Genomic DNA, 26,335 nt, shown 5'->3' with positions numbered 1-26,335 from the left:
TTTTTGCTATTAGCACTGAGGTGATGACTTGTGAGTTGAGGATGCTAACAAGACTGTTAGATGGATGCATGGATGGATTGAAGGAAGTAAAATTGCCTATGACTTGACTATTGATTTATGATGATCTCCCTGACTTTTCCGTCTACTCTTTCTTTGGCAGCACTGCACAGTTGGGGAGTCTGTGTCGGCTCCAATTAGATTAGTCACTACAGTGGGGGATCGAGTCAGGGCCTTGCAGATAATAAAAACTCTGATGCTTGCTCAGTGCTATTGATTGTTACTGTACAATATCTCCTGGGCTGAAGGCTGCCCAGGCCTTAGTCTTACATCAGGGATACAGTGTGCAGGACTTCTGAACTGGTAGACAACTGAATCTCAAACGCATCCTTGATGTTGTTCAATGCTGGTAATCGTTGCATCATTCAGGCCTGTATTTTTAATTCTGATTAAATTAAACACTGACGAAAAGGAATGGTTTTGCATTAAGATGCTGACTGTGTCAACCAGGGCTTATTTTGTCTAGACTTGTTTCTAACTTTTGCAGAAACTCTTTCTCCCAGAGTAACCCTGCATCAATACTCATTACTGCCTGTTTTGGCAGCAGCTCTCAGGCACTCACTACAATGACAGACACTTTGTTGCCTTACTCTAATCACACTAATATAGTTGTCTGTCTCAATAAACCCTGGCTAGATTACACTTTGTAGTCAATTAAAAACCAGATTGTAAAATATTCTATCTACAAAATTAATTGTAGATTTGTACACTGTGACGTTTAAATCATGCAATGTTAATGAAGATCTCGGGGCATCAGGGAAGGAATTTAGTTTAATTAGATCAGCCATTCCTTCCAGGTTTTATGGTGGGATGACAGAACATGGAAATGTTAATATTCTCATGTGTGGGTTTATTTATACATAGATGCAAGCAAAGAAAAGAAAGTTTTATTATCTACATATATATGCTTGGTGATGTATAAGTTCTCTGTCTAGCTAGGTTAGTTTATAATCACCTTCTTTTTGTCCCTGGGTCAGTTTTGAATAATCAACCCCCCCGGCAGTCTGTGGAAGACGAGCTGCTGTCAAGAAGTTTACAGAAAGACCGAAGACTGAACAAGCAGAGTTAGACTTTAGATTCATCACAGATTGTGTGAGGGAGTATATTGTGTTGGCAGGTGCAGGAAAATGAAATGTTTGTTTTGTGTAAAATCCTTAGCAGACAAAGAGAAACTCTGCAATGTCACCTGCTGGAGAACAGAACCAGATTATAGGGAGATGGTGTAATTATATTCACTCATTAAACAATAAGTTCTTCGGGAAAAAATGGAAAGAAATGTAAAAAGGAGCTCACACAGAAGGAAATATGTTTAAAGGAGGAGTTAGACATTTTGAGAAATAATGTTTTACTTTTCTTGTTCTAGTTAGATGAGACTATTCAAGCTGTGTCCCTCTCTCTCCCTCTCTTTTCCATAGTTTGTCCTCCTCGCCAGCAGTCGTCCTGGGACCTCTCCCTCTCTCACTCTCCTGGCTGTCAGTACCTCATTCCAGATGTTTGGATCTGGATCTTTGTCCTCCAGGAGATCTAGCCTCTCCTCTTGTCTCCCTCTCCCTTGTGTGCATGTTGTCCTTGTTTCTCTCTCCCTCTGTGTGTTTGTTTCAGTCCTATCGCTGTGAATGTTGAGCTTGAGATTTGCCTCTTGTATTTGTGCAGTCTGTCCTCTTTCCAGGTCTTTATAGTGGAGGGGAGGTTGTGCAAGTCAGGTCTGTCTGGCAACACCTCAGAGTTGTCGTCCTGGATCTACATTCTTCAGAGTGTGTAAGTTTACAGTCTATAATATCGTAATACTGTGATTTTACAATGTTTGTAATTTTGTACACATAATCTCTACTGCGAAAACAGCTATCTAATGGTAAAAAAGTGAAAATGAACTTTCTTTTTGGTGATGCATATCTCTGAAACTATGGCTGACATTACCGTTGACATGATTTATTTCAGTAGTATTGAAACTTTGGGAAGCGAGCTATACTGCGCTGGTTGATAAAGTTAAATAGGATATCTGTTTGTTACTCGACGTCTGAATCCACTCTTGTGTTACACGGTGTTCCTCACTACACGCCCGTATTGTGAGCCTGTACAGTAATATCCACAGGGAGCTCCTATGAAGTGAGCTGTAAAAAGGAGCACTGCAGGCCTCAAAGCGCTACTCCCCTCCACCGCCCCTTCATCCAGATAAAGTCATTGACATTAATGTGATATTTGAGAGAGTCTCGCTTCGTTAATTAGTACAGTCATTTCTGTAATTTGAAAGCCAGTTTTTTCACACCCATTCCCCCGCTTGCCCACATGCATCCCCACCAAGCCAAACACTCTGACATTTTAACAATTGGCTTGATATTTCACTGAAGACGGAGAGGTAGCGTTTGGATTTAGAGGCTCACAACAACAGTCACAGTCCAATAGCCTTAAATAGTGTTGGAGGCCTTTCAGATGAAATCCTGCCAGTATAACACAAAAAAACAAAGGGCATTTAAGCCCTTGATGCAGCTGTAGTTGTACTGGAAATAGCAGAAGATGTAAGCATAACAGTGTGGCATTTAAAATACAATTTGTTGATTTAGTCTTATATAATGACTGAGTGTAATCAGTAACTTGATTCTGATCACTTTCTGTATGAAGTGTAAGTAGTTCTTTACCTAAATATAAAGACATGATAACTAGATTGATGAATGAGTCTTTAATTATAAGTAAAATCAATTACTTAAAATGCTCTAGTACTGTATTTTGACACTGGTATGGATTCCATATTAAACCAGGTAAGGCTAAGTGGGTCAGTGACCCAATACTGCTTCATCTAATTAGCTCATAGGTTTAGCTAAATCCGTAAATGCATCATTCATAGGTGTGTGTTTATTTGACAGAAACCGTTTTCTTTATGTACAGGTGTGGGATGAATTAAGGTAAATTAAGAACAACAATTAGAAATTAGAATTAAGCACCTGGGTTTTCATGACTATATGTACTTATTCATCTTGCCTATAGTGACCTAGAAACACAGCACTATTCCAAAGAAATGAGAGCTTGTGGTTCTATGAGCCGTGATGCAGCCAAGTTGACAGACGCTGCCGGCTCGCGGATGTTCAGCCACCGTTAATGAAAAGTGGAGCTTCTATCCCTCCTGGTCAGAAAGTGCCCACGAAACTCACTGTTTTCCAGCAGAATGTCAGAAATGAGTTTGCAAAAAGCTACACTGCACCAAGCCAATGAGATAAAAATAGGTAGAATGTACTTTTCATAATAATAAATCAATTCCAACTTTGCACTCTTTGCACAGAAGAATGTGCTTCAGGTGCTGATAACTCACCTGCCAGTGGACTGATGAAGACTTTATCACCAGAAGTAAACGGCACAGTGTCAACTGCACCAAATACATGTAGATCATCTGTCCCACAGCTGAAATATAGCCTGACTCTGTGACATCAGAGATATAAAAATGCTATCTGTGGAGCGGTCAAGTCAATTATGTAGTGTGTTATAGGGTGACATGACAGAAATACGGCATCACATCACACCTTTCGACCCTGACCTTTTTAGTCATGAAATAACTTGCTGACCCCATTATGACCTTTGGACCGGATGTCAGTGCAATCTCTGTGCAGCTCAGAGACAAATGAGCAGGTCCTACAAGTAACGTGTGAAAAAATCCATCATTTTTATGTGCGAGCCTATGGAAACACATAAACATGGCGACACAAATACACACACACTTGGACAGCCTTTATTTTTATTTTTCAGTCCTTGGATTTTATTATCCTGCATTTGCTACTCTAAAATTATTAATTTTATCTATTAATTTATGATGACAAAGTGTGAATATCTTATTTGCTTTGTTGATGCCTAACACGTGTGGCACTGACCTCTGCATGCTGCATATAATGTACAGATACAACTTCCAAAGTATCAACGCTATTTTCTATACTTTTCCATTTTCTATATTATTTGAGCAAATTTGCAATTTAATCAGTTAATCTACAATTAGTAAACCTGCAATTCTCTAATAAGAGTAAATGTCACAATGATTCATATCCTTTTTTGCCCATTTTGAGAGCGAGACAGAAGATTTTTTAGTGATCATTGAACATACAAAAACAAATTCTGCAAACACTCCTCGACCTCCAGCTTGTATCAGCGCCTGTGTAACAGAACCAGCCTGATTACCTTATCAGCCACACTCAGAGCTTGAATCAGGCTAACACCTACAATCAGAGGCAGACGAATAACCCTGCTGCACAATAAAGGAGCATTAATCACCCTCCAACAACTCACCGCCTGTCCCACAGAATGATTTTTAGGACTGATCCCTCCTAGAACCCATACTGACTCCTCCATTTATATCACCTTAGGTGATTTTCAGTCCAGCCAAGTTACAAATCAAGAAGCTCATTTGCTATTGGTCCAGTGTTAGTCTGTCATCCTGTACAACTGATTTATTCAGCTCAGTTAGGGTGTGTGGTTGTTATCCATGTGATTGGAAATTGATTTTGAATGGACTGCCATGATAAATATTTAAAACTAAAGAATAACTAAATAATTGGGCTGTAGCTCCCAAAAGCGTATTATTACTTATAAATTAGAGTTCCTTGTACATAATTTAGTTTTAAAAGACAATATCTCTTTAAAGAAATAATGATACAATGAAATAATTGAACTGCGACGAGGCCGTGCAATCGTGCAATCAGGGGGTGGAAAAAATGAACATCAGTAAAATAAGAACTTTTCTCAATCAAAAGCTTAAAGGCTTAAAATATTATATCTATGCATGGATCAGAGAGACATTGATTCAGTTTGTGATTAATATTTTGTTTATTCATTAATTCAAATATGTTACCATTATTCACTTCATTCTCTTTGACCACAATAGCTTTAGTGCATAATTTGATTTGGAACACAGGCACCATGTTGTCAAAAGATCAACATGTCCTGAATTTTTGTTAAATTTGCTTATTTATTTAAAAAAGAGCTGTGTGCACATGCATGCTACAATAATAACTAAAGAGAAACAAAGACTAACATTTCCATGTAAATCAGTATAAATCTTTAAGTTTAGAAAGAGTTGTGCAGTAAAAATAGTATACACTTTGTGGAATTTACATTAATATGTAACCCAGAGTAGACACCATACCACATTTATTGTAACATGCCTCTCATAAGAACATTCATCTTTTATAAAACATTAATTAATTAGCAATATAACACTAAGCTACCTGGTGTAGCACTGAATATTGATAAATAACAGTACGATAATCAGTTCTGATCAAGAGGTTCTTCTCAGTTCATGGTTTATAAATCTTGGAGCTAGCTGCTGAGCTTGGTATGTTACAGTAAATGGTTAACAGATCAGTTTGATGAGTGATGTGTGTATGTATGTGGGGCAGCATGAGCTTATGGTGATGATGCATTTTTCTAGCAAAAGTCCTACAATCAGCAGACAAACAAGTGATGCAGCCTGTGATGTAGCATCAGAGGCAACAGACTGAGTCAGAATTTTGTTTGTGCTGTAAAAACCGGGCTGCAGGGCTTTGCTTTAAACAAGCTTGGGGTGAATATGTCTAACACTGCACAGCGATGCCCTGCTGGAAAGGTCAAAGGGGCCCACAGGCCACGGACACAGTGGGAACACAAGCCACTGACATTTCCACTCACTTTAACCATTGCTCTTTATACCTCATTCCCAACATACATGCACATCTAAATCAGAGATGTACCTCATTTCCACACAAGAATGTATGTGCTCTTTATAAAATATCTCCTGGCTGAAACCAACCAACAATAGCTGCGATACATATTTGAATAAATATATTCATGTTATGTATTCACAGTAGACATCTTGTCATTGTCCCCCTCCTTCTTCCCCCCACGTGTAACCTCCTTGACCTCTCAACTGAGTGGTCAGCTCCTATCGATTCACAGTCTTCTCGATTCTGGTCTTGTGCTAAGATATCCGCTATCATAAATAATAACCATGCACACTCTCACTGTCAGTAAATGCAAATGAATAGTCAGGGAAAAGAGAATAAATCAATAAATTTCCACCAAAACATGAGTCTGAACAGAGGGAACTAGAGGTAAATGCTAAATTCTAATTAAATAACAATAAAAAGGCACATGAAGAAGGACTTAGGTATCTCCAAACTGGAATTATGAAAAAAAGAAATACAAGAAAACACTAGGACTAGTAGAAAAGCCAAAGATTGAAGACTATCATCTGTTAACTATATATAGAAACAAACGTAGAATAACAATACTCAGCAACAGACATATAATAAAAAATATATGCACAGACTTAGAGGCTTCTGCATAAAATGAATGGTCTATCTCACTGTCAATCAGCATATCAATGTAGTCCCAGTCCTTATAAGCAAAATGTCGTTTGTGTGTCAGTCTTTTTATGGTGATCAAAGAAACATGTGAGCATCAAAGTACGGTTGCATCTCATTCTCCTAGCAGAATTATAGTAAAATGGTTTGCGTGATAAAATGTAAAATAATAGACAGATAAAATTGTACATCTATAATTAAATCAGAAATCTTGACTGCAACTATTCACTTCAAATAAATCTTAATTTTCAAACAGTCTTGGTTATACTGGAAAAAGACATTGTGCAGTACCTCCACATTTGAAGCTAGTCCTGTAAGAGACTTTAAGAGACATAAATGGAATCAGGAAACTGACGATGGTAACGGATATTAATCCAGTCTTTGAAGTTTATTTAAATAAATTCCAGAAACATAGTAAAGATCTAAATAAACAGTGTCCTGCATTCAGTCAACAACATTAACAATGTAGTCTACTGTTTACAATATGGCTCATGACAGAAACATTCACCATGAAACAGTACAAAAATATGAAACTTAATGTAGATTACAACTGCATTTCAGTGACAACAGAGAAATAGATACTAGAACTGAACACAGTAAATTGTTTCTAAAACTCTACTGATTTGAATATTTGAGGCAGAGCCACATTGTGAATCAGGCCAAACAGGCCACAGTGTGCCTTCAACGTCTCAGGAAGATTTGAGCATGTGAAGAAAGTTTGAAAGGAGTCCTGTTTCTTCTAAAAATAGCAACCATATAGATCTTGTAACCCTGAACCCGCAGGTCTTTTTCTTCTGCTGCCACTGAGTGCTAACAGACCTGCAGGGCTAAGAGATGTGACATAAAGCCTGTGCAAATCAGACTGGGACTGGACTGGGACTTCTGAATGACGGCTGATAAAGTTAATACTCAAGACTACTTACTCAGAATTATAATTATTATAGTGACAACAATTTGGATTTGTGGCTGTAAGTGTTGCTCACTCAGCACTCTGGAACTGGATGGTTTAATGCGATTCCAAGTGAAGGATGAAGTTTGACTTTTAGGCTTCATCTTTACAGGTAAGCACCCCACTACTTTAAGCTGTAATATCAAACCTGAACACCAACATGCTGTGCAGAATAGCTTTCATTTATCAGCCAATAAAGATGTCAGTGTGAGCTGCTGAGGCATCACGTCGACACAGATCCTGTTTGTTTTGTTATTGCAAAACTTTTCTTGAGAGTAAAGCTTGAGAGAAAAGTTTCTCTTGATACTCTGCAGAAAGTGCTGTCAAAAGATTTCAAAAGAAAAGACTATTTCTGGAAATGTATCTTTGTAAAGTTCACAAATGAAATTCAATTCACCTTCTCAGTGCTGGAGTGACAACACTAATCTTGAGAACAGAAACGGCAAAATCTAAGCAAATAAAACCAAAACTTTTTGCACAGCTAGACGCCACAAAGGATGAATGAAGTTGTGTGAAGCTACTGCCTAAAGAGAGATCTGATAACAGAACAAAACAATTGATAGTTGCAGGAGGGTCTGATGTGCTGCTTTCCACTGATGATTTCCATTGATGCACCTGAACATTTCTGAACTTCTGACCTACACAAACTGAGAACAATGATGGGAAAACCTACATTTTTTTTAGGGAAAAGGGGTTCAATAATATATTTATTTATAATGTACATGTATATGACAAAGAGGCTTTATTAAGGTGGATACTGCAGTCTCAATCCCGTCTGCTGCCCCACTTTTGACTTCACCAGTTAAGTGTACAATGAGAGAACTTTGGGGAAATGTTAGACCTGATGCATTTTAATACTTAAACTGAACAAAGTTGTAATATTCATAAAGATGAGTTTTTCTCTTGCTGCAGTGGTCTAGTTTTACATAATATTGGTGTATATCAGCAGATACTTTATAAACTTTATAAACTATAAACAGGGTAGCACATGATTGCTACAGGCTGGAGCCTAATTTACTTTTGTTTCCTGTTAAACCATCTAATAAATCTATATTTAGTCTGATTTATGTTTTAGATTTGGCAACACTTTATGGTTATGGTTATGGTGAGTCTACAAATAGTTTAGAGTATTTGAATTTGCTGTTTAGATATCTACATAAGACAGTTCTCTAACCAAGATGACTTTTTGTGCATAAACCTAACCAGACCTCGTCCACAGTGGTTGAATCTCAACTAATAAGCTGCTGAAGTGTTTTAAAAAAAATACTCCACGAACTACCTGTAGGCGGACAATCCGAATAAAGTGTTACCACACACTTTCTGTCCTCCAGTTGTTGCATTTTGACAAAAGTCAAAAAAACAGACAGCTCGGATCATATAAGCAGAAAATGCGCAGGCTGTGTGTGAATGAGGTGACGCATAGCTCTGCAAAGGCAACTGAATGAGAGCAACAGCAAAGATGGTGTGCACCATGCAGCTCCAGCTCCTGATTTAAAGCTCCCCCGCGTCGAGAACACGGCTCACACACACACACACACACACACACACACTGTCTGCATTTACGGATGGAGCTCGTTTTCATCGTGGCAGCAGATACTGAAGTGAAACAAGAACAAGAGCAACAACAACAACAACAACGACGACGACGACAACAAATGTCCACGGTGTGAATCTGCGCTGTGACGGGGGGAGCGCTCCTCTCTCTCTGTGGATCCTGTTGATTCTGCCTGTCGAGCGTTCAGAGGAGAAAAAAAAAAAAAGAAGCCTCAGACAAGAAAACCTTAGACGCACCAGATCCACTGAATGGCATTTCTCTCGGGGTGTGTGTGTACACAGGACGGTTCAGTGTGTTGACCTTCTTTTCCAGCGCTGATTGAAAACCTCTGGGAGAGGAGAGAAGAAAAAAAAACCCTGCTCTACATTTCGCAGCTTTTTATTTATTTATTTATTTATTTTTTTTACTCCTCTCCTTTTGTCACAGAAGATTTTTTTTGTATGCAATATAACGGGATTCATGGTGGGAGCATTTCCTTTCATCAATGTGCATTGATGTAGCAGAAAGCGTGGAGGAGATAAGGTGGGTTCAAGCTTGCAGAGATGGCTGATTCTTGGTGTTTACTGGAACCTTATGGGCTCTTTGTCGTGTGGCGTGCGAGTGTGTCCAGAGATCACCAATAGTTGGATGTTTTTCATTGATGATAAACACCTTCCCGAGTAGCTCCCACGACCCCATTGTCTCCTTACATGGCACTGCTGCTGTTTGTCTTATAAAAAAGGGAGGTTTTTGTTGAACATTTCTCTCTTTCTCTCCACACAGAATCCTTATCTCAGCACCTGAAACCATTGGGAACGATTTCATTGAGGACAGTCAGCAATTAAAAGGATTTCCATTCTTGTCTAAATCGGGAATTACACATCCAAACTGGGATCTATGAGCGGAAAAGTGGCGAAGCCTAAAGAAGACAAGGATGCTTCCAAGGGTAAGAAGCGAGCATTGCCTTGCATAGACCGCTTTAACCCTAAAGCACAGGGTTTTTCTTTTTAAGCGAACCATGCGCCCATTCATTCCCTACATGGTGCTCAAATCACCCTTTGAGGTTAGACTGAAAACAATAGCAGCCACTGGATTGGTGAGCCATTCACAGCATGGTGCATGTGGATATTGCTGTTTTGAGATCTAAGATTGCTGCTATAGGCCTATATGCTGCACGACGTGGTTTCAGATCACATGCTTTAGTTGCATTGACTTGGTGATCGTCAAAAAAACCCAACAAAAACAGAGAAAAATTTAGACAAAAGCGAAAAATCAAAAGGTTGCAGGTCAGTATAGTGCTGTAGATCGTAAAATAAAATGATTTTATACATTATAACGTGAAAATGATGACAGTGATGATCTATTGTGTCACTGGCATCCTGTTGAAATGTCCCTTTGTGTTTCTCGCTCGCACCTTATTCGCACTCTGATTCGCACATTCTCATCACATCTGTACAACCATGACGCGCGGAGCCTTTTCGGTCACGAGCTTATGACCTATGGCGTGAAAACCCCACCATTTAGCTCTCAACATAAAGGAAGTAAACTGCCTATCTATTGCCATGGACACAGAGAGAGCGGAGACGGGGTTGCCAGAGAAACCTGGCGGGACTAATCATTGTAACCGCTCCATCTGCACCGGGGATGTGCACGACACTTTACGCACCGGCACACACATTACTGCACCTTTGTCTTTGTGCTCGTGTTTTTTTTTTAATCCATCAAACAATTACAAATAATGATAAATAAATCATGGTGGTTAATAATGACGCAATTTTATTGCATCATTAAATCTGTTTACAGATGTTTATTGCATGGTGCGTTGTCTTTTTAGGCTTTATTGGGATACTGGCTTTATATTGCTTAAAGATATTTTTATGGTCCATGAATAAACACGGTTTTCCTGAGTGTAATATAATAACCTGCTTTTACATCATGGCAGTTTGCCCATTGCAGTCTTAAAGGTTTATTTACAGTAGGCTATAGCAATTCATTTGGGTCTCCTTGTTGCCCAGCTCTGTTTAAGGTGCTCACAACAAATCAATAAACCTAATTGGCTTATTTTGGCAGCAGCTGCAGCTGCAAGTGATGACGTGCCCTGCTGATGTTACTATAAGCGATACATATAGTAATGATGGCACTGTAGAGACATGCACTAAAGACAGCATGTGTGCAGACACATTTTGTTAGTTGTTTGTTTAGTTTATTTCATTTATAGGCCAGGTTATTATCCTCCAGAATTACAAGCAGCTTACAGACCAGTTATTAATGTATAATGAACTAGTGTGACAAGAGTATTCTATTATTTACATCAGAAGCTACTGTACTGACAAATATATGTAATAAAACTAACCTATAAACCTTAAGGAAAAGAGCAGTTACAGGACAGATAGCCGCACATGTGCTGACAATAGTGAGCAAAATATGCTCAGAAGAATTGATTTCAAGATTAACCTCCGCAGCAACTCAACCTCTCATCTCCCGTTGGAAATCAATGGCATGTGTGAATGACTGACTCATTTAAGCCCGAGAGCAGTACCATCTCAAAAACTCTCAGATGAGATGAAAACATCTTCACCTTCACCAAGAATGCTCAGCAAAGCGTGGTCTAGTTTTATAGATGCACAGCCGAAAGCCAAAAGCTGCTGTGACCCGACTGCCTTCCAATTTTAAGAGAGTGGAAGAGAAAAAACAACAAAAAACAAAAAAAACAAAACTGCAGTTCACTATCTGCATCACTTGAGAGGGTCACTTGCTGCCAGCTGCCCTCCATCATAGAGTTGACTGGCACAAGAGCAGTGAATTGCACGGGGAAAATCAGTTCCGACACTGCCAACGTTGGCAAGTTTCAGAGAAACAGTCCATTAAAGCCGGAAGCACCTGCCATCTCCACAGCTTTTTTTCTGCAAGCTGTTGGCCCACAGAAGTGATACCCCCATTTCCTCTCATTTAATCGCATCACTTTAGAGTATGCAATCCAAAGTGTTTCAACTGTCTCTACTAATCTACCACACTGCTAAAATTACATATAAATGTAATGCAATCATAATTATATTTGTTTTGTGTCTGCTTGTTAAATAGACTTTCAGTTCGAAAACCTCATGAAGTTCTTTGAACGTGTACACTCAACTAAAGTTGATCTCTGATCAACATAATCCATAACTACAGCATATCTTGGAAAATAAACAACAGGTTTAGAAACTCCACAAGAGTTTATAGAGACAAAAAGAACAGAAATTGGGTAGATAGAAAGAAAAGTCTCAGGAGTTACTTCACTCTAAATAAAATGATATTGAATTAATATATTTTCTCTATGGCAGTCCCAGTAGTAATCATACTAGGAACTGTGCACCTCAGTACAAACTCGCCCTCTGGTCACTTCAGGGTATTTTCTTTTGCTTGATGAGTGCCAGTAATCTGTTCTCACCTCTGTGTTTAAGTCAGAAAGGCCACAGTCCATTCGGTAGCAGTACATGTGAAAACAGAAAGTATACATAGACACAGAGAGTGAGACACTGTGGGGTAAAAGGAGGTGGTGTATAACACAGCTCCAATATCAACACGAGTGAATCACGTTGTGTTAGTTTCCCCCTGTCCTTGTGAAGTGTGACGTACATACTCTCTCAGCTTTAAAACTTTCCAGACCCTGTAAACTCAGATGAACTCCTGTTTAGCAGTCCTGTGGTGATGCATTATGCATGAATTACGCACATATTTCCACTTTATCTGGTGTCATGACATTAATACACTCTAATACTAATAGTTTTACATTTTCAGTTTAAGAAGGCTCACATGTTTTATGATCACTTTCCTGTATGTATCTCTTAAGCAAAAGATCTTTGACTGGACTTCTGTCACTCTCCTCACATTTCATTGATAGACCTCCCTCTCGGGTGTGAGTGTCAGCCAGTGGATTCATGTCTGCTTCCAATTGCAGGTCCGAGCGGAGCAGAAGGCATAAGTCTTGCATATTTGCAGGCAGATTAATTCAGCAGAGGCCAGCCACAGAACTGAATCAATAGATGCCCAGAGATGAGTTCGGAGCTGCTTCATTAATCACAATGCAGGCAGCTCTGTCCTCCACAACACTGACACCTGCTCTAATCAGAGACCACACGCTGTCTATAGTGTTGTTAAAGTGTTTTCGATCTAATGGTTGGATCTCAGAGAAGCCCTTTTGAATGTGTTTGAGAGAGGATTGTTTAATTGTTATAGGATAATCTCATATGTTGTCAATATATGTGCCATCAGAGTACTTGTACTTTACTAGAATTAAGTTAAGTACTGTAGAAGTGAGGTTACCAATTAGAAAAGAATAATATATAATAATATTGAAAATACATTAAACGTGTTTGCAGAGTAAAAGTTACTTAGTGTCTGCTTGTAGCTGTGACCAGCAGTCAATGTATGCATCCCACACGTTGACAGGTTACAGCAATACACACCAGTTTCTTGTGCAGTCACATTGGTGTGTGAGCTCAACTAGTAATGCAGGAGATTTTCATGCAGGGGTCCTCAAATTCTAATCCCAACGTTTGGAAAATGCTGGGAAAATAAATCTTGAACCCGGCTGGCTCAAAGGATTTTCTGCTATTTGACAGGGTCAGCTTAAAATTATTATTTTTTTCTCTATACTATTACTTATATTCAGTTCATTTTTTTCATTTATATACTTCTTAGTGATTGTATAATCCAAACAGTGAACATTTTAGACTCTCACTTGGCGTAAAGACAACACAGTATGACTTGATTTCCCAATGTAAAAAAGTATTTAAATGTGGTATGTTCTCTTTTCCTTTAACCGTAGACTTAACTCAGTATTGAATACATAAAAACAATATATTCAACACAACAAAAACTCAAAAAGTCAAACTGTAAAAACACAGGGGTTTGTGAGGACATGTTCTTCTGGAAGTATTTGTGGTGTCAGGATGGTGGAGTTGTTCCCTGTCAGTTGCTTTCCTGATACTGACGCAGATCCGGCCACACTGCCTGGAGGAAACTGGTTCGCCTCGCATCAGAGATCTGCCACTCTCCATCGCTGACTTGCACACTGATCGCTGTTTGGGAATGTTGAGAGCCCTTCTCTTCAACTCCTCTGTCAGCTTAGGTTTCTGAATGACACGCGGTGCCCTGTGACTTGTACACTGGCTTTTGTACGATTTGTTTCTTTGAGAAGAAAGTTGCGTTCTCTCAAGTATGCCAACCACTCTGTTGTGCCAAGGTTTGAAGTGGTTAGTTGATTGATTAGTGGTTATATTTATTTGCCAACATGTCCTGGCATAATCCATTTTTATCATCCTCTTAATTTTTCTCGACTCCGAAATAGATCACGCCGGTCACGCTCTTACGTCATTACTGCCAGAAGTGTTCTGCCCCTAAAATCTCTAAATACCTGACTGTTCTGATGCATTAGTCAGCTTGCTGCTGGTAATCCAGAGAGCTGCATATCTTCTGAGGTGAATGGCTTCATGAGCTGTGCTCTCAGTGGAACATGGCTGCCCCTGGTTGTAATTTGCCAGGCCACGGAAGCAATGAAAACACGTCACTGGTGTTACTGGTTTGCTATTCTTCTCTTTTTTCCTCTCTGCTTGATGTAGTAACACACCTCATGGCAGACATTAATTTGGTCATGTCATTTGGCTTGCTCTCTAAATACTGTCACTCGGAGGGACAGAAGGGTTTTAATCCTTGTTAACAAAATGGCCATGAATGTTAAAACATCTGGCCGTCTGCTGAATCTGACTGCTGTTTCACACACATTAGGATACACAAACACAGCAGCCAGTGTAATCTCACAAATCAATTTAAAAAAATCTGTTTTCGAGTATGTATTAGTGACACAGTTGTTGTGTGGGACAAGTAATATTACATCTATATTACATCTAGTATTGTGTTTTGCAATTAAAAGTAATAAAATAATCTTCAGATTTATCTGTGGCCCACTCATGCTGAACATTGCTCATGATAATAATCTAATGTCTATGCCTGCATTCTGTGTATTTCGGCGCAGATTAGAACTCTGACAAATAGGTACGGGATTATCTACTACCTGTGGATTTTGGATTACTGCAATTTTACTTTCAGAAATGCACTCCCAGCTACGGAAATTAATCCCATCTAAAGATAATCCCCCATAATTGTGGCTATGTGTGTCTGTCAAACTGCCCTGAACAATACACAATGTCCCACCACAGAGTGGAGTGACTTTTTCACTGCATATTCAAAACTATGTCACATTAGGCTTTACATTGACGTCAGTTATATGGGACATACTAACCCTATAAATTATAATAATTGGAAGCAGAGTTGAGGTTGGCAGTCCTCATGTGGTGCAGGAACGAGGAAGCAGAGGACAAGACAGTTTTTAAATGGTTTATTATCTGCTAAATTGGAAAGATGACATCAGTAGAAAATGGTCCTTAAGTGTTTCTTTATCTGCTCTCCTTTCCACTGCTGACATTGTGTAGTATCTTTTTTTTTTTTTTTTTTTTTTTTTTTACATTCCTTGTATAGAGGAGATGACAAATGGCAAACAGAATGAATTTATCCCCATATGTATAATACCTTTTCCAGGCGTGTGACAATCTAACTCTGAGTGCTAATGGGCTTGTGGTAGATCAAATGCTGTAAGCACGTTACAGATGAAGGAAAGAGCTCATCTGTTCAACTGATCACGTTTGCAGCACTGACTCATTTGTCTGTAGGCCTTCACACCACCCTGAGTTCACTATCAGAATGTGAACAGCATGTATCACATGCTCTTCTACAGGAGCTTAATACCATAGATGTCTTCATCGTTTGTTTCTGAACACAATAAAGCACCCCTGAAGGTCTGAAAAAACTAAAACACAAATGGGTATTTTCGTAAAGGCATGGCTTGTTGCACTGTTGGAAGTTGTTCAAATCTATTGCAAAAAGTGAAACCCTAACTTAAGTTTTTCATGCAGCTCTGGTGCAAATACTATAGAGACCTAATGGAGGGTTTGAGGGCACAAAGGGGTCACAGAAGCAATTACAGCACGCCAAGGTCACTGTAGAAGCCATGTGATACGTTGCCACCAGCCTGAAGCAGTAGAAAACCAGAGAAATATTGTGAGTTAAAGATTGAAGAGAGGGGCGTTTTCTGGACTGAGCGTCACTGGTGAAATACTTTGGAGCAAAAGTCAAGGTCTCAAAATCATGTAGTGTAGAAAGGTTTTATGGCCTGATGGATTCTGTATTTTAAACCAGGCTCAGGATTAATAGTTGCTCTGGACATGAACTAATTAAAGTTGGTGAAAATTATAAAGGGGATTAAGGAGAGGGTAAGAAAGGGAGGCGATAAGGCTGGACCAGTTGTAATAAACAGGAGTTACAGGCTGGAACAGAGCAGGAGGCCTGGGAGACAGCGTCTAACTGGCCAGCAGGCCTCTGTAGTGCTGGTGGTAAGGGCAAATGATTGCTTCTGGTTCGAGCAGAATGCAGATTAGTGATTGGCAGTTTCTTAACGTTGAGCACGGCTGTAGTCTCTGTAGCAATGATTCACCAAAAAGACATCAGAGCGGCAAACCACCATCGCCTCTGCACACATGCAGAGAATAGTTAACAGGATTACCCGCTTCTTGCTCTTCCCCAATCCTGCAGCTCATTTCACAAGCAAGTTACAAACTGGGCCTCACATCAGCTTGCATCAGTGTTCCACCTCAGCAGGTCTCACTGCCTATGAGAAGAAGCATCAGTGTGGAAAGCAGAACAGAAGTCTTGAGCTGACCTGATGGACTGGTAGATTAAATAAAGGTATTTCGTAAGAGGCTGGTAATTGTTTGTTGTAACCTATGGTGCTCAGGGTAACGAAAATGTCAAAAAACGCCCAACTTTTCTTAAAAAATCCTGGAAACTGCGAACGAAGTGTTTGGCATCACAAACAAAATAGCAGCCAGTAGTTTCAGCTAATGATGTCCACGCTGACAGTGAGGAGTGAGCAGAGCAGGCTCAAGTTTAAACATAGTTGTTTTGGATTTATTTTAACATCTGTGCTTGGCGCACCGTGTCTCTAAAGTGCTGCTGCTGGCTAAAAACTGCATTTGAATATTTTGTTTGTGTTGCAGATAAAAAGATAAGCTGTCCAAATCCTGTCTCAGTGAATATTACACAAACCAACAATGGGACACAGGACAAAATATTAACTATGGGAAAATGGATGAAAGCTGTGATGGAAGCTATATTTTCCTAAAGCTGAGCTCTTCAGTTATCAGACATACAGTATTTGGAATAGCACAGCATACCTGGACACCCGCATTAGGGCAATTGTTGAATTTTTTTATTCATTCATTCCATTCATATCCGACTATTTTGGTTTCGTGGTAAAGGAAATGTTGGCCAGAATGTGTGTATTAAATTAAAGTGCTATCAGTGTTCAAGTGCTTCAGTGTAAATGTATGGAGTAGTGTGATGTGTATAGGTTTTCCTAAATGGACCACACTCTTTTTCCAATTTTTACTAAAGTTGCACTATATCTTAGTTGCAACATGCAAAACTTACAGGAATACCCAACTGCAAAATATGTGCAGCACACATTTTGCAGTGACATTAAGTTTTCCCCAAAATGTTGTTGCTAATGCCAAATAGTTGCATATAAAATCATTTGTATAGGAGATAAGATTGAGTGTTGCTATGTAACCAGCTGGTGAGTCGGGTGGACAAGATTATGTAGTTTCTATAAAACAGGAGTTGGAAGCCTGAACAAGAGTAAGTAATTTCAGTCATTGCTCATTAATTAAGGTCTTGACAGAGCCCCCTATCTTCAGTAAGCTGTGTACGCTCTGGAGGTTAATACCATTGACCATATTGATCTCTGGGTCACTCACTCAAAATAGCTGTTTCGGTTCAGTGCAGATATGGACACAGTCTCTAGAGTGAAGGTTGAGGATGCAGGAAGTTGTTTTTGTTCAAGCTTCCAGGTGTCTTGACTGAAGGGTAGGACGGGTCCACACTGATGAAAATGAACATAATCACTGACATCTTTAGAGACAGCTGAAAGACTATTATGAATGTCAGATAGATAGATGAGAAGGGGTCAAAAGAAATAAGTGCACCTCATTTAAAATCTTATGTCCTCTATAGATTTGCGTCTTTAGGCTACGCTTAATGTATGGAATGACCAAGGCACTTAGTATTGGCTTCCTTGAGCTGAAATATGAAAGATGATATATAGCAGAAAGCCATTAGTACTGTTCCTCAGAGAAAGCTCATTCATTCAGCATTGATAAAGACAAGAGGATGGAATGGTAGAGTCGAAGCGAAATATTCATCAGGGAAAAGAAGATAAAAGAAATTCAGATAAAATGGTGCACAGTCACTCAAATGACTGTTTATGAAACCCTGAAGTAGTAAATGTGAACTTCTAAAAAATGGAATTAAATGGGAGTGTGTGCCTTTATATGCACGTGTGTTGATTTCAGTAATATTTTAGTACTCACTGTGCAAAAATAACGAAGCAAGTGTTAACTGTGAGTGGGCCTTCTGTTTCGAGGATGTGAGAAAGAATGGGAAAGAAAGACATTGTTAAGATGACTGCTAAATATAGCAACGATCCTTCACTGGTCCCTGAAGCCAATTTTACACAGTCTGGAGCAGTGAACATCATGGCTGCGCCTGCCTCCTTCTCATCAGGGACACATCATTTACATAATGAGACGCTGCCACGGCAACAAAGCCCCAATAAGCACAGGAGTCGTCAGCCATGGGGGGTGGATACTAAGGTGCCTACATGTGCTCTTGATGCGCTGCGGCTGCAGTTCTGTGAACACCGTCACATGTGCACACACAAACATATGCTCTGAGCCCGAGAGAATATGTCTGTATCGAGAGACACGTTTGATTAGGAAATAAAGGTTGGGAAGGCAACAGTAAATGGGGGGTCCTCTGGGGTGGTAATGGTGGAGGGGATGGAGGTGTGTGTGGTGGGGTGTAGGCATTGCAGATGGAATGGTATACACTGAGTTTATCTGTGGTTTGGTGTTTTGATGCAACAGCATGCTGTTGTGTTTATGATGTATGAGGCATATGACAGCACTTTGTTGTAGTATTTGTCCCAAATGTCACAAGATATTAACTCAGATTTTCTTTTCTTTTCTTTTTTTTTTCTCAATATGAAAGTCTTTTGAGTGGATTTTTCCAATCAAAAAGTTCACCTCCAAGATACATCTCCAAAATCAGAAAACAGTTCTGCAATCATTTTAGTTCTCTGGCAGAGTAAACTAACATACTGTAGATCATGTGGGCACAAACAACTGCAATGACCCTGATTTGACCAGGCTAAGACTGGAATTATGCTTCTGCAAAGATACACTTAAACTTCTCTGTGGATTTATGCTGAAAGCCACAGCGATGCTTCTACATACATACCAACTGTCCAGAGAGGCACGTTCCAACCTAAACACCAAGTAAGAACAATAAACATCTGTTAGCATAAGCATTCATTTCACACATCTCTGACACAAACTATGGAATGAGAAAAATAATACTTGGTTTAATAGTTGGTCTTGTATTTTGAAAATGGTTGAAAACACACTGTACGCTCGTACTGTAGTTCCACAAACCTTAACTTGACCTCGCACCCAATAGACCTTGTGTGATTCCTACCTGAGAAACTTTTCTTTTTGTTTTGTCACATGTCATCAGAGATCCTCTGTGGTGAATGATCACATCATTTTCAGTGTAATTAGAGGAGACAAGTCTCTGCCTACACTGCAGTACAGGGAGAGAAAGATAACGAGATGGAGAGAGAAGAAAGGGGGATGGAGAGAGAAGCAAAGGGACAAAGAGAGGGAGTGTGAGAGGGAGTGAGAGAGATGGCAGTCAGTGATCTAACAGTAATCCATAATAGCAGAACTGGCTACCATAAAGAAGATGAACAGTGCTGTAGGCGAGATGAAAAGGTTACACGCAGTAACGACAAAACGCTTCAGCTTTGCTTAAAGGTTACAGTGGAAAATTTAGACAGGGACAGTTAAATTGCATCAATTTCTTGACTTTCTTTGGTACTTGACTAATATATTTTATGGTAATTGTAGCAGTTTTGTTTCAGATTCTAGTTTGATTCTAGTACACTCTTCAGAAATAGTCCATATTGTAAAGAGCAAGAAATAAAGTCCTGCTTAATACCCAATAGCTTTGAGTAGCCAATCCTTGTATTCCTGACCTTTATGCAATGTCCCTGTGTTTGGTGTGCTGTGCAATCAAGTGGTCAGTTGTTCTCCTCGGCCTTACACAATACACACATTGTTTATGTCTCTTTTTTCATATCTTTGTTGTACTATTCATAGCACAAATACCTTTGTATCATGGCAACCTTTGGAACATATCTGACAAAGAAGGAAATATCTTGTGCCCAGAAACCAGCACAGTACAAAGTGGCTCTTGTATAAATGAAGGTTTTCATATAAATGTCTATATGTGAACGATCATGTCTTTTCTGTCTGGTCTGCCAGTGTATGCTTTAGCATTCTGCAGGGCTCTCTTTGCACTTGGCTGTATTCTGAGAATGGAAGGCATCTGGTGTTTGTTTATAGCACAGATTTGTTTTCTTTCTTTTGTGTTTGTGTGTGTGTGTGTGTGTTTGTGATCATTTTCTGTGTGCTGCACTGTACACATATAGATCTATATACAGCATGTATGTATGATTCTGGGTGTGTATGTGTGTAGTACAAAAAGTATCAATTAATCCCTTAATCATTTAGTTGATTGACACAAATAAAATGCGTTTCTCTGGTTTATATCACTGAACTCTTTTCCCTCTCTGGACATTCTTTACACTGATTAATCAATGAATTGACAGCTTTTTTGTTGCAGAATACCCTTTACATGTTGTGATCTTATCCACATATGGATTTATTTTTAATTTAGGAAATGTGAACGTCTGTAGACACTCACACACGCACTGACACATTTCCACATAATCATGTATGCCTTCACGCAAATGAAAACATGCACACCCTCGTAAGGCTAGACATTTGATATTTTTGTATGATTCTTTATGGCAAGTGTTGAGTTGGAGGCCCTCTAACAATATCAGCCCATGAATGTTGTTACGTCTATGCATCTATGCTACTGCAACAGTTATGGGTTGATTTTCAGTTGGTGTGTCTGCTACAGACCCTGTAGGCATTTTTGTTCAGATGAACAGAATGTGTTGTTAACACTGTGTGGAGGCAGTCCTCACACTTGCTCTAACATCAGTCATCTCATCCATTAACAAAAGCACTTCTTAGTTGTGAGACACAGGGAAGTGAAAAGGAATTTCAAAAAATCATATTTGTGTCTGTCAGGTCATTTAACATTGTTCATTGTGTCTTTTCTTTGAACCATCAGGAGCTTAGGACCTCAAGCTTGTGTCCTCTACCCATCCCCCAACAATCTTTTTTTTTGGTGCAGATGAAAATGGCTGTACTGCATCAACAAAACAGATGCTTTACTGTGCTAGTAGACTTCCAAAAGCTCTTATCATTCAAACAAAATAGGGACATTGATTTTACACTGTCAAATGTATCCATTCATTCTTTCATTCATTCATGGTTTCTGAGGGATGTTTCGTGTTCAGAGATCCAGCGCAGCGACCAATTCTGGAGATTCAGGAAGTGTTGAAGCGAGATGCTTACAGCATGCTATTCCACAAATGTATTGTCTCCATCAGCTAAATGCATTGGGGGATTGTGTATAATGTGTGTGTGTGTAGGGTTTGTGTGCATTTGTGTGGGTGGGTGGGTATCCAGTATTCCACGCTGCAAAGCTCTGAGGGACAGATGGCTGCTCAGTCTCATCTGAGTTGCTCTACCGGTCTCTTGTCTTTGGCTCCGGGTCTCTATCCTGTCTTGGCCATGGCCTCAGTAATACCCACCGTACCATACAGTACGCACACACTCACACACACATTTGGAAGTATCCAAGTTCCTTTTACCCTGCAGGCTAACCAAGCTGCATACTCTGCGATAACCACTAACCCTGCTGCCGCAAGTGACCTGACTCGCGCTGGAATCCAAACCAACACACTAATCGCTGCGACAGGCTGCTGGCTCAGCAGGTTTTTTCATTAAACTTAATGGTGCCACATTACTTTCCAAGCATATGAAAGCCTGTGGATTTACATTAATGTGAATTTGACTTACAAATATCTTCTTTTTTTTGTGAATTATTATGCCAGTGCATTTCATTATCTTCGATTACAGGTTTTCAAAATCTGCCAATTCGGGCCCCTGCATCAGACAAACTTTTCACTTCTTTTCATAAGGCACATTTGTTTACATTTTGGCACCATAAAAAATATGCTGAACTCTTTTTTAGTTGTTCCTATTTGCAGTGTATGTGCAGACGACCATCACTGGATTACTGGAACTGAAGAAGAAATTTTAAAATGTGTTGATCTTTTGGCAAGTTCTGGGTTATAAAGAGCATCTAAATATAAGTGTATCATGTCTGTGTGTTCAGATTGGTCTGAGCCGTGACTGAAGGAGTGTTTTATATTACGCTAAGGGTTTTAAAGTACCCCTTAATTGAGCCTCCATGAGCTGTGTGACAGCCACTACTGTTGCCTAGAACTGCTGACCATGTTGTCAAGTAGTATCTGTGCCTCACAGTTTGAAAATTTGAGATGTTTATGGTTTGGCTCCTATTGCATTAATTTCACAATAATTTTATGAATAGTAAAAGTCCAAATATTCCTTTCTCATGTGCAGCTGAACTGTGATCTTGTAAATGTTTTGGAATATTAATTTGTATCTTAACACAGCTCCTTTTAATTTCTCTTCCAAGTTTAGTGTTTTTAGACAAATACACCACAGTGAACTGTATGTTAGAAGGCAGCCTCAGTCCTTGATTGCGTAATTAGCCACTACCTTACTGATTAGACACTAATTACCAGCAGCCTGTGAGCGCAAATTGAATGAAAGATGCAATGCAAATCTTCCCTGGGTTAATCTGAGGCTACACTTTTCCATGTAGGGACAGTGAAATGGTGACAAAATGGTTAATATATTTCCAGCGCACGGTAGATTTGAAGACTGCTGCTGCAACTCTGCTTATCCTGCTCTGAATAAATCTGGAAACCCCAGCAGACGGAGTATATATTTGCATGCGTGTGCAGGTGTGTAAGGGTGCACAAGTGTTTTTATTCAATCATCTCTGTGTTTGCTCTCCTTTGTAGTCGATTTTGAGACAGATAAAAAAGCTGGGAGTGTACAGGAAGCATAGTGCTTTTCTCTCTTTGCTCCTAACTGTCGGAGCATGAACACATACACAAAAGCACACACACAGTCTGTAATACACAAGTGCACACACACACAGGTGCGGGTGCACACATCTTCTGAGTCCCACAGTTTTACGATTTAAATGCAAATCGTTGCTTGTGTGACTAACACATAAGGGTTGTCTGTGTGTACACATGCTCAGTAAAGATGCCATATTATTTAAAACTCATTACCATCACATTATTATAATATAAACAGTTGCATCACTCATTGGCTTGTTGACACCACATCCAGGAGAATACCAACAACATAGTAAACCTCAGCCACAACCATTGTGCCCTATCATTTAAATGTGAAATCCAAATCTAGCCCAGACATAATTACAGTGCTGGCAATGTAATGTTTCTCACCCGCTTTTTCTAACTATTTTGAGCTGAACTTATTAAAGCTGTGCTGCCACTAATTAAGTTGTTTGTCTTTGCAAAGCGATCTCTGCCTGCCCACTGCTGCTTACTAATGAGCGGTTGTGTCACGGCACCCTGCCTGCTGATTGAAGGGGAGATGAAAGCATGAAAACGGAAGAAATATTACCTGATGGGGCAGATTTTCTAACAGGCAGTACTGAGGCTGTCGTACACATCGCAGAATCTTGCCAGTTTGGGCTTGTTAACAGGCAGTTGTGTGGGTGCTCTGAAGGTTTCTGTGGAGGTTGTAGACAACACAGGTTTCTTTGAATTGAGAATCCCTGAGGTTTATTTATTAGAATTATACATTTAGAAGTAAGTTAGTAAGTTATTAGAATGCAAACCCATGGTAGGAAGTTTTCACTGTGGAAAAATGATTCATCATCATGATAGAATTGTTCATAAAACCACACTCCTACAGCATAATCCACTTCTTCACTGTCCATCTGTATGCTCAATATGCTGCAAAGACTCATAGTTCTTCCAAAAAATGGCTGGTGGGGCTTGGGGAGGCCAATAAAGTGACACTAAAGCAGTGCTATTTACTCATATTTTGGCAAAACAATGGCTAGAACATTTTGTGTACACAGATGGACAATGAAAAATGGCAGAATGAAAGATTATTTTGCAGTGTTTTGAAAAGTGTTTTGAAGAGTTTCTATGGACATTTCTCTGCCCTAAAACTTGTCACTGTTGGACCTGAATAAACTGAATTGAAGCTGACCACAGCTGTAGGTTATTGGCATGGACCAGACTACATAAAGGCACATTTAATGCTGGTTTAAAACATAACTTTTATTGATTTAACTAAACTGTATCAACACAACGCATCCCAATTCTGTTCTGGGTGAAAAGACTCATCTTTAACCTGTGTTATGAGTTTAACCTGAGTTATAACAATGCAAAGTGAAGTCCGAGCTTTTATTTTGAAGGATCAGTGTTTTGAACCCTTACCTCAGACTGTGTAAAAGCATACCCTTGGCGGCAGGCGTTGTGTGAGCTTGTATACACCTAATGGCTTTCCCATCTGCTGTGTCTGGGTAGTGTTAGGCTGCTGAGGGGCCCCCATGCTTCTGCAGGTCATTTAATACACAACATGGAGGGAAAAGGAGAGCAGTCAGGTAATTTTAGCTTATTCTGGAGACATTATTGGAAACAAACTGTCAGTGTGTGCATGTCTTGATTGAGTCCATGGTCATAGCATGTAAAAACTATTTGCGTGTCTAATGTATGCACATGGGTTCGAGCATTTAAATAAACCTTTGCATGCAGATGCAGTTTTGTGTTGTAGCGTGAATATTCTAGTGTAAATGAAATCACAGCATGCGGTAACACGCAGAATAACCTACACACGCTCATTCTCATTCAAGGCACAGCACATGAAAGGTAACTCCCAACATCACAGGACAATAGGATATCAAATCATCATTTGATGTCATTATTTTAGAGAAATATCCCATATGATGAAAACAAAATATAGTGTGTGTCTAAACCTAAAGTCAGGTAGCATTTGATTCCCACAAGATAAAATACAGAAATATTCAAATGTGAGCACCCACTCACTGTACACAGCTGCGTGATTATCCTCCTTTGCAAGCTGTGTGACTGCCAATGTATGCCTTTGCATGGCAGAGTCCCATGCATGTGGTCTTGCAGGGTTGCACTTGTGGGTTTCTCTCTGCCCCTCTCACTTCTCTCTGTCTCTCCTACTTTGAAGCATGTTGTGCTGTGGGATGCTGGCTGAGCCAGCAGCAGACTGAATGCTGATGAATGTCTGCACGGATAACCTGCGACTGATCTCACTGTCTGTCTCCCCTTAAATTTAACCCCTTGTGTAGCCAGGCGAGTTAAAAAAGGAATGCACTCTTATTTTCAGCATTACCTGGGTGACTGAGGGTTACACACATTTACATACATAGCTCTTGGGAGCAGAACAACAGCAAGTCTTGCAGTTTTGGTGAATGTTAGAGGTAAAGTGAAAGGTTAATGCCTCATTCAAGTGCATTCCAATAACAGTTTATTGAGAGAAAGAAATATCACCTTCTGCTCTAAATGCTTCAGTAACAAGCCCACTTCTGCAGCCCTCAATAAACTCCTCTAGACTCTTTACTATCATCTTTCCTTTCTCATGCTACTTTGTCATTACTCCAAACTACTTCTAGCAGAACATAAGTACTCCCCTTTTAGGAAGGGTTTAAATCTCTCTGCCTGTACACTTAATCACTTTTACTTCAACTGACTTACATTACATTGGACTCAGAATAACACACAGATCCTCTTCCTCCCTCAGTGACAACTGAGATTTTATGTTGTCAAATGTAATATCCTGGGCCAGAAATTTTACAGTGGCCTGTCTGTGCTGTTTGCGTCAGGGCTGGTTGCTGGAAGAGCACTAGAATTAAAAAACTGCAGTAAATTTTGATCTAATAATGCAAAATGATTATATATTTTTTCCAATAATATAAAAACTCTCTATATAAAAACTGTCATTCTGTTTAAACACACACACACACACACATCCCTCCCTCACCTCACTTCTGAGTTACCCCATCTCACCCCTCTCTATAGTCTTCTGGGATTCTCTCATCTTCAAGCTTCACTGACTTGTCCTGATGTTTTGGACTCTGCTTGATCCGCACACATTCATCATGTAGTCACATGCTTCCCTGTGACATCACTCCATGTGACTGTTGTCTAAACCAAAAATGTTTTTTCTTATAATGTGTGTGCCTGAATGCTCTGCACGTGCACACGCAACACAATGCCTGTTAACATGCAATCAGTGCATG

The 26,335-nt window shown here is 39.6% G+C and overlaps 1 protein-coding gene and 1 long non-coding RNA gene across 4 annotated transcripts in view; one reads left to right on the top strand and one right to left on the bottom strand.

Moving 5' to 3' along the window:
- Positions 1–7,195: 7,195 nt before the first annotated feature.
- Positions 7,196–26,335, top strand: part of fgf13a (fibroblast growth factor 13a) — an 85,165-nt gene continuing 66,025 nt past the window's right edge. For 2 of the 3 annotated variants that reach the window (XM_019278403.2, XM_010736596.3), the window contains exons 1-2: positions 8,722–9,400; positions 9,641–9,803. In XM_019278403.2, coding sequence (XP_019133948.1) covers positions 9,755–9,803 — 49 coding nt within the window. In that variant the 5' untranslated portion in view covers positions 8,722–9,400; positions 9,641–9,754. Of the gene's footprint in view, positions 7,436–8,721; positions 9,401–9,640; positions 9,804–26,335 lie in introns of those variants that run through there. The other variant, XM_010736597.3, reaches the window with a different exon arrangement.
- LOC109142945 (uncharacterized) overlaps positions 23,710–26,335 on the bottom strand; it is a 126,599-nt gene continuing 123,973 nt past the window's right edge. The window contains exons 2-3 of the long non-coding RNA XR_002043100.1: positions 24,501–24,619; positions 23,710–23,782 (exon numbers count right to left, since the gene is read on the bottom strand). This is a non-coding gene — a long non-coding RNA (uncharacterized LOC109142945). The remainder of the gene's footprint in view (positions 23,783–24,500; positions 24,620–26,335) is intronic.

Source organism: Larimichthys crocea, chromosome I (genome assembly GCF_000972845.2).
Source record: "Larimichthys crocea isolate SSNF chromosome I, L_crocea_2.0, whole genome shotgun sequence".
Taxonomy (NCBI): Eukaryota; Metazoa; Chordata; class Actinopteri; family Sciaenidae; genus Larimichthys; species Larimichthys crocea.
The sequence above is the reverse complement of the archived record's forward strand: the minus strand, read 5'-3'. Positions and strand labels throughout refer to the sequence as shown.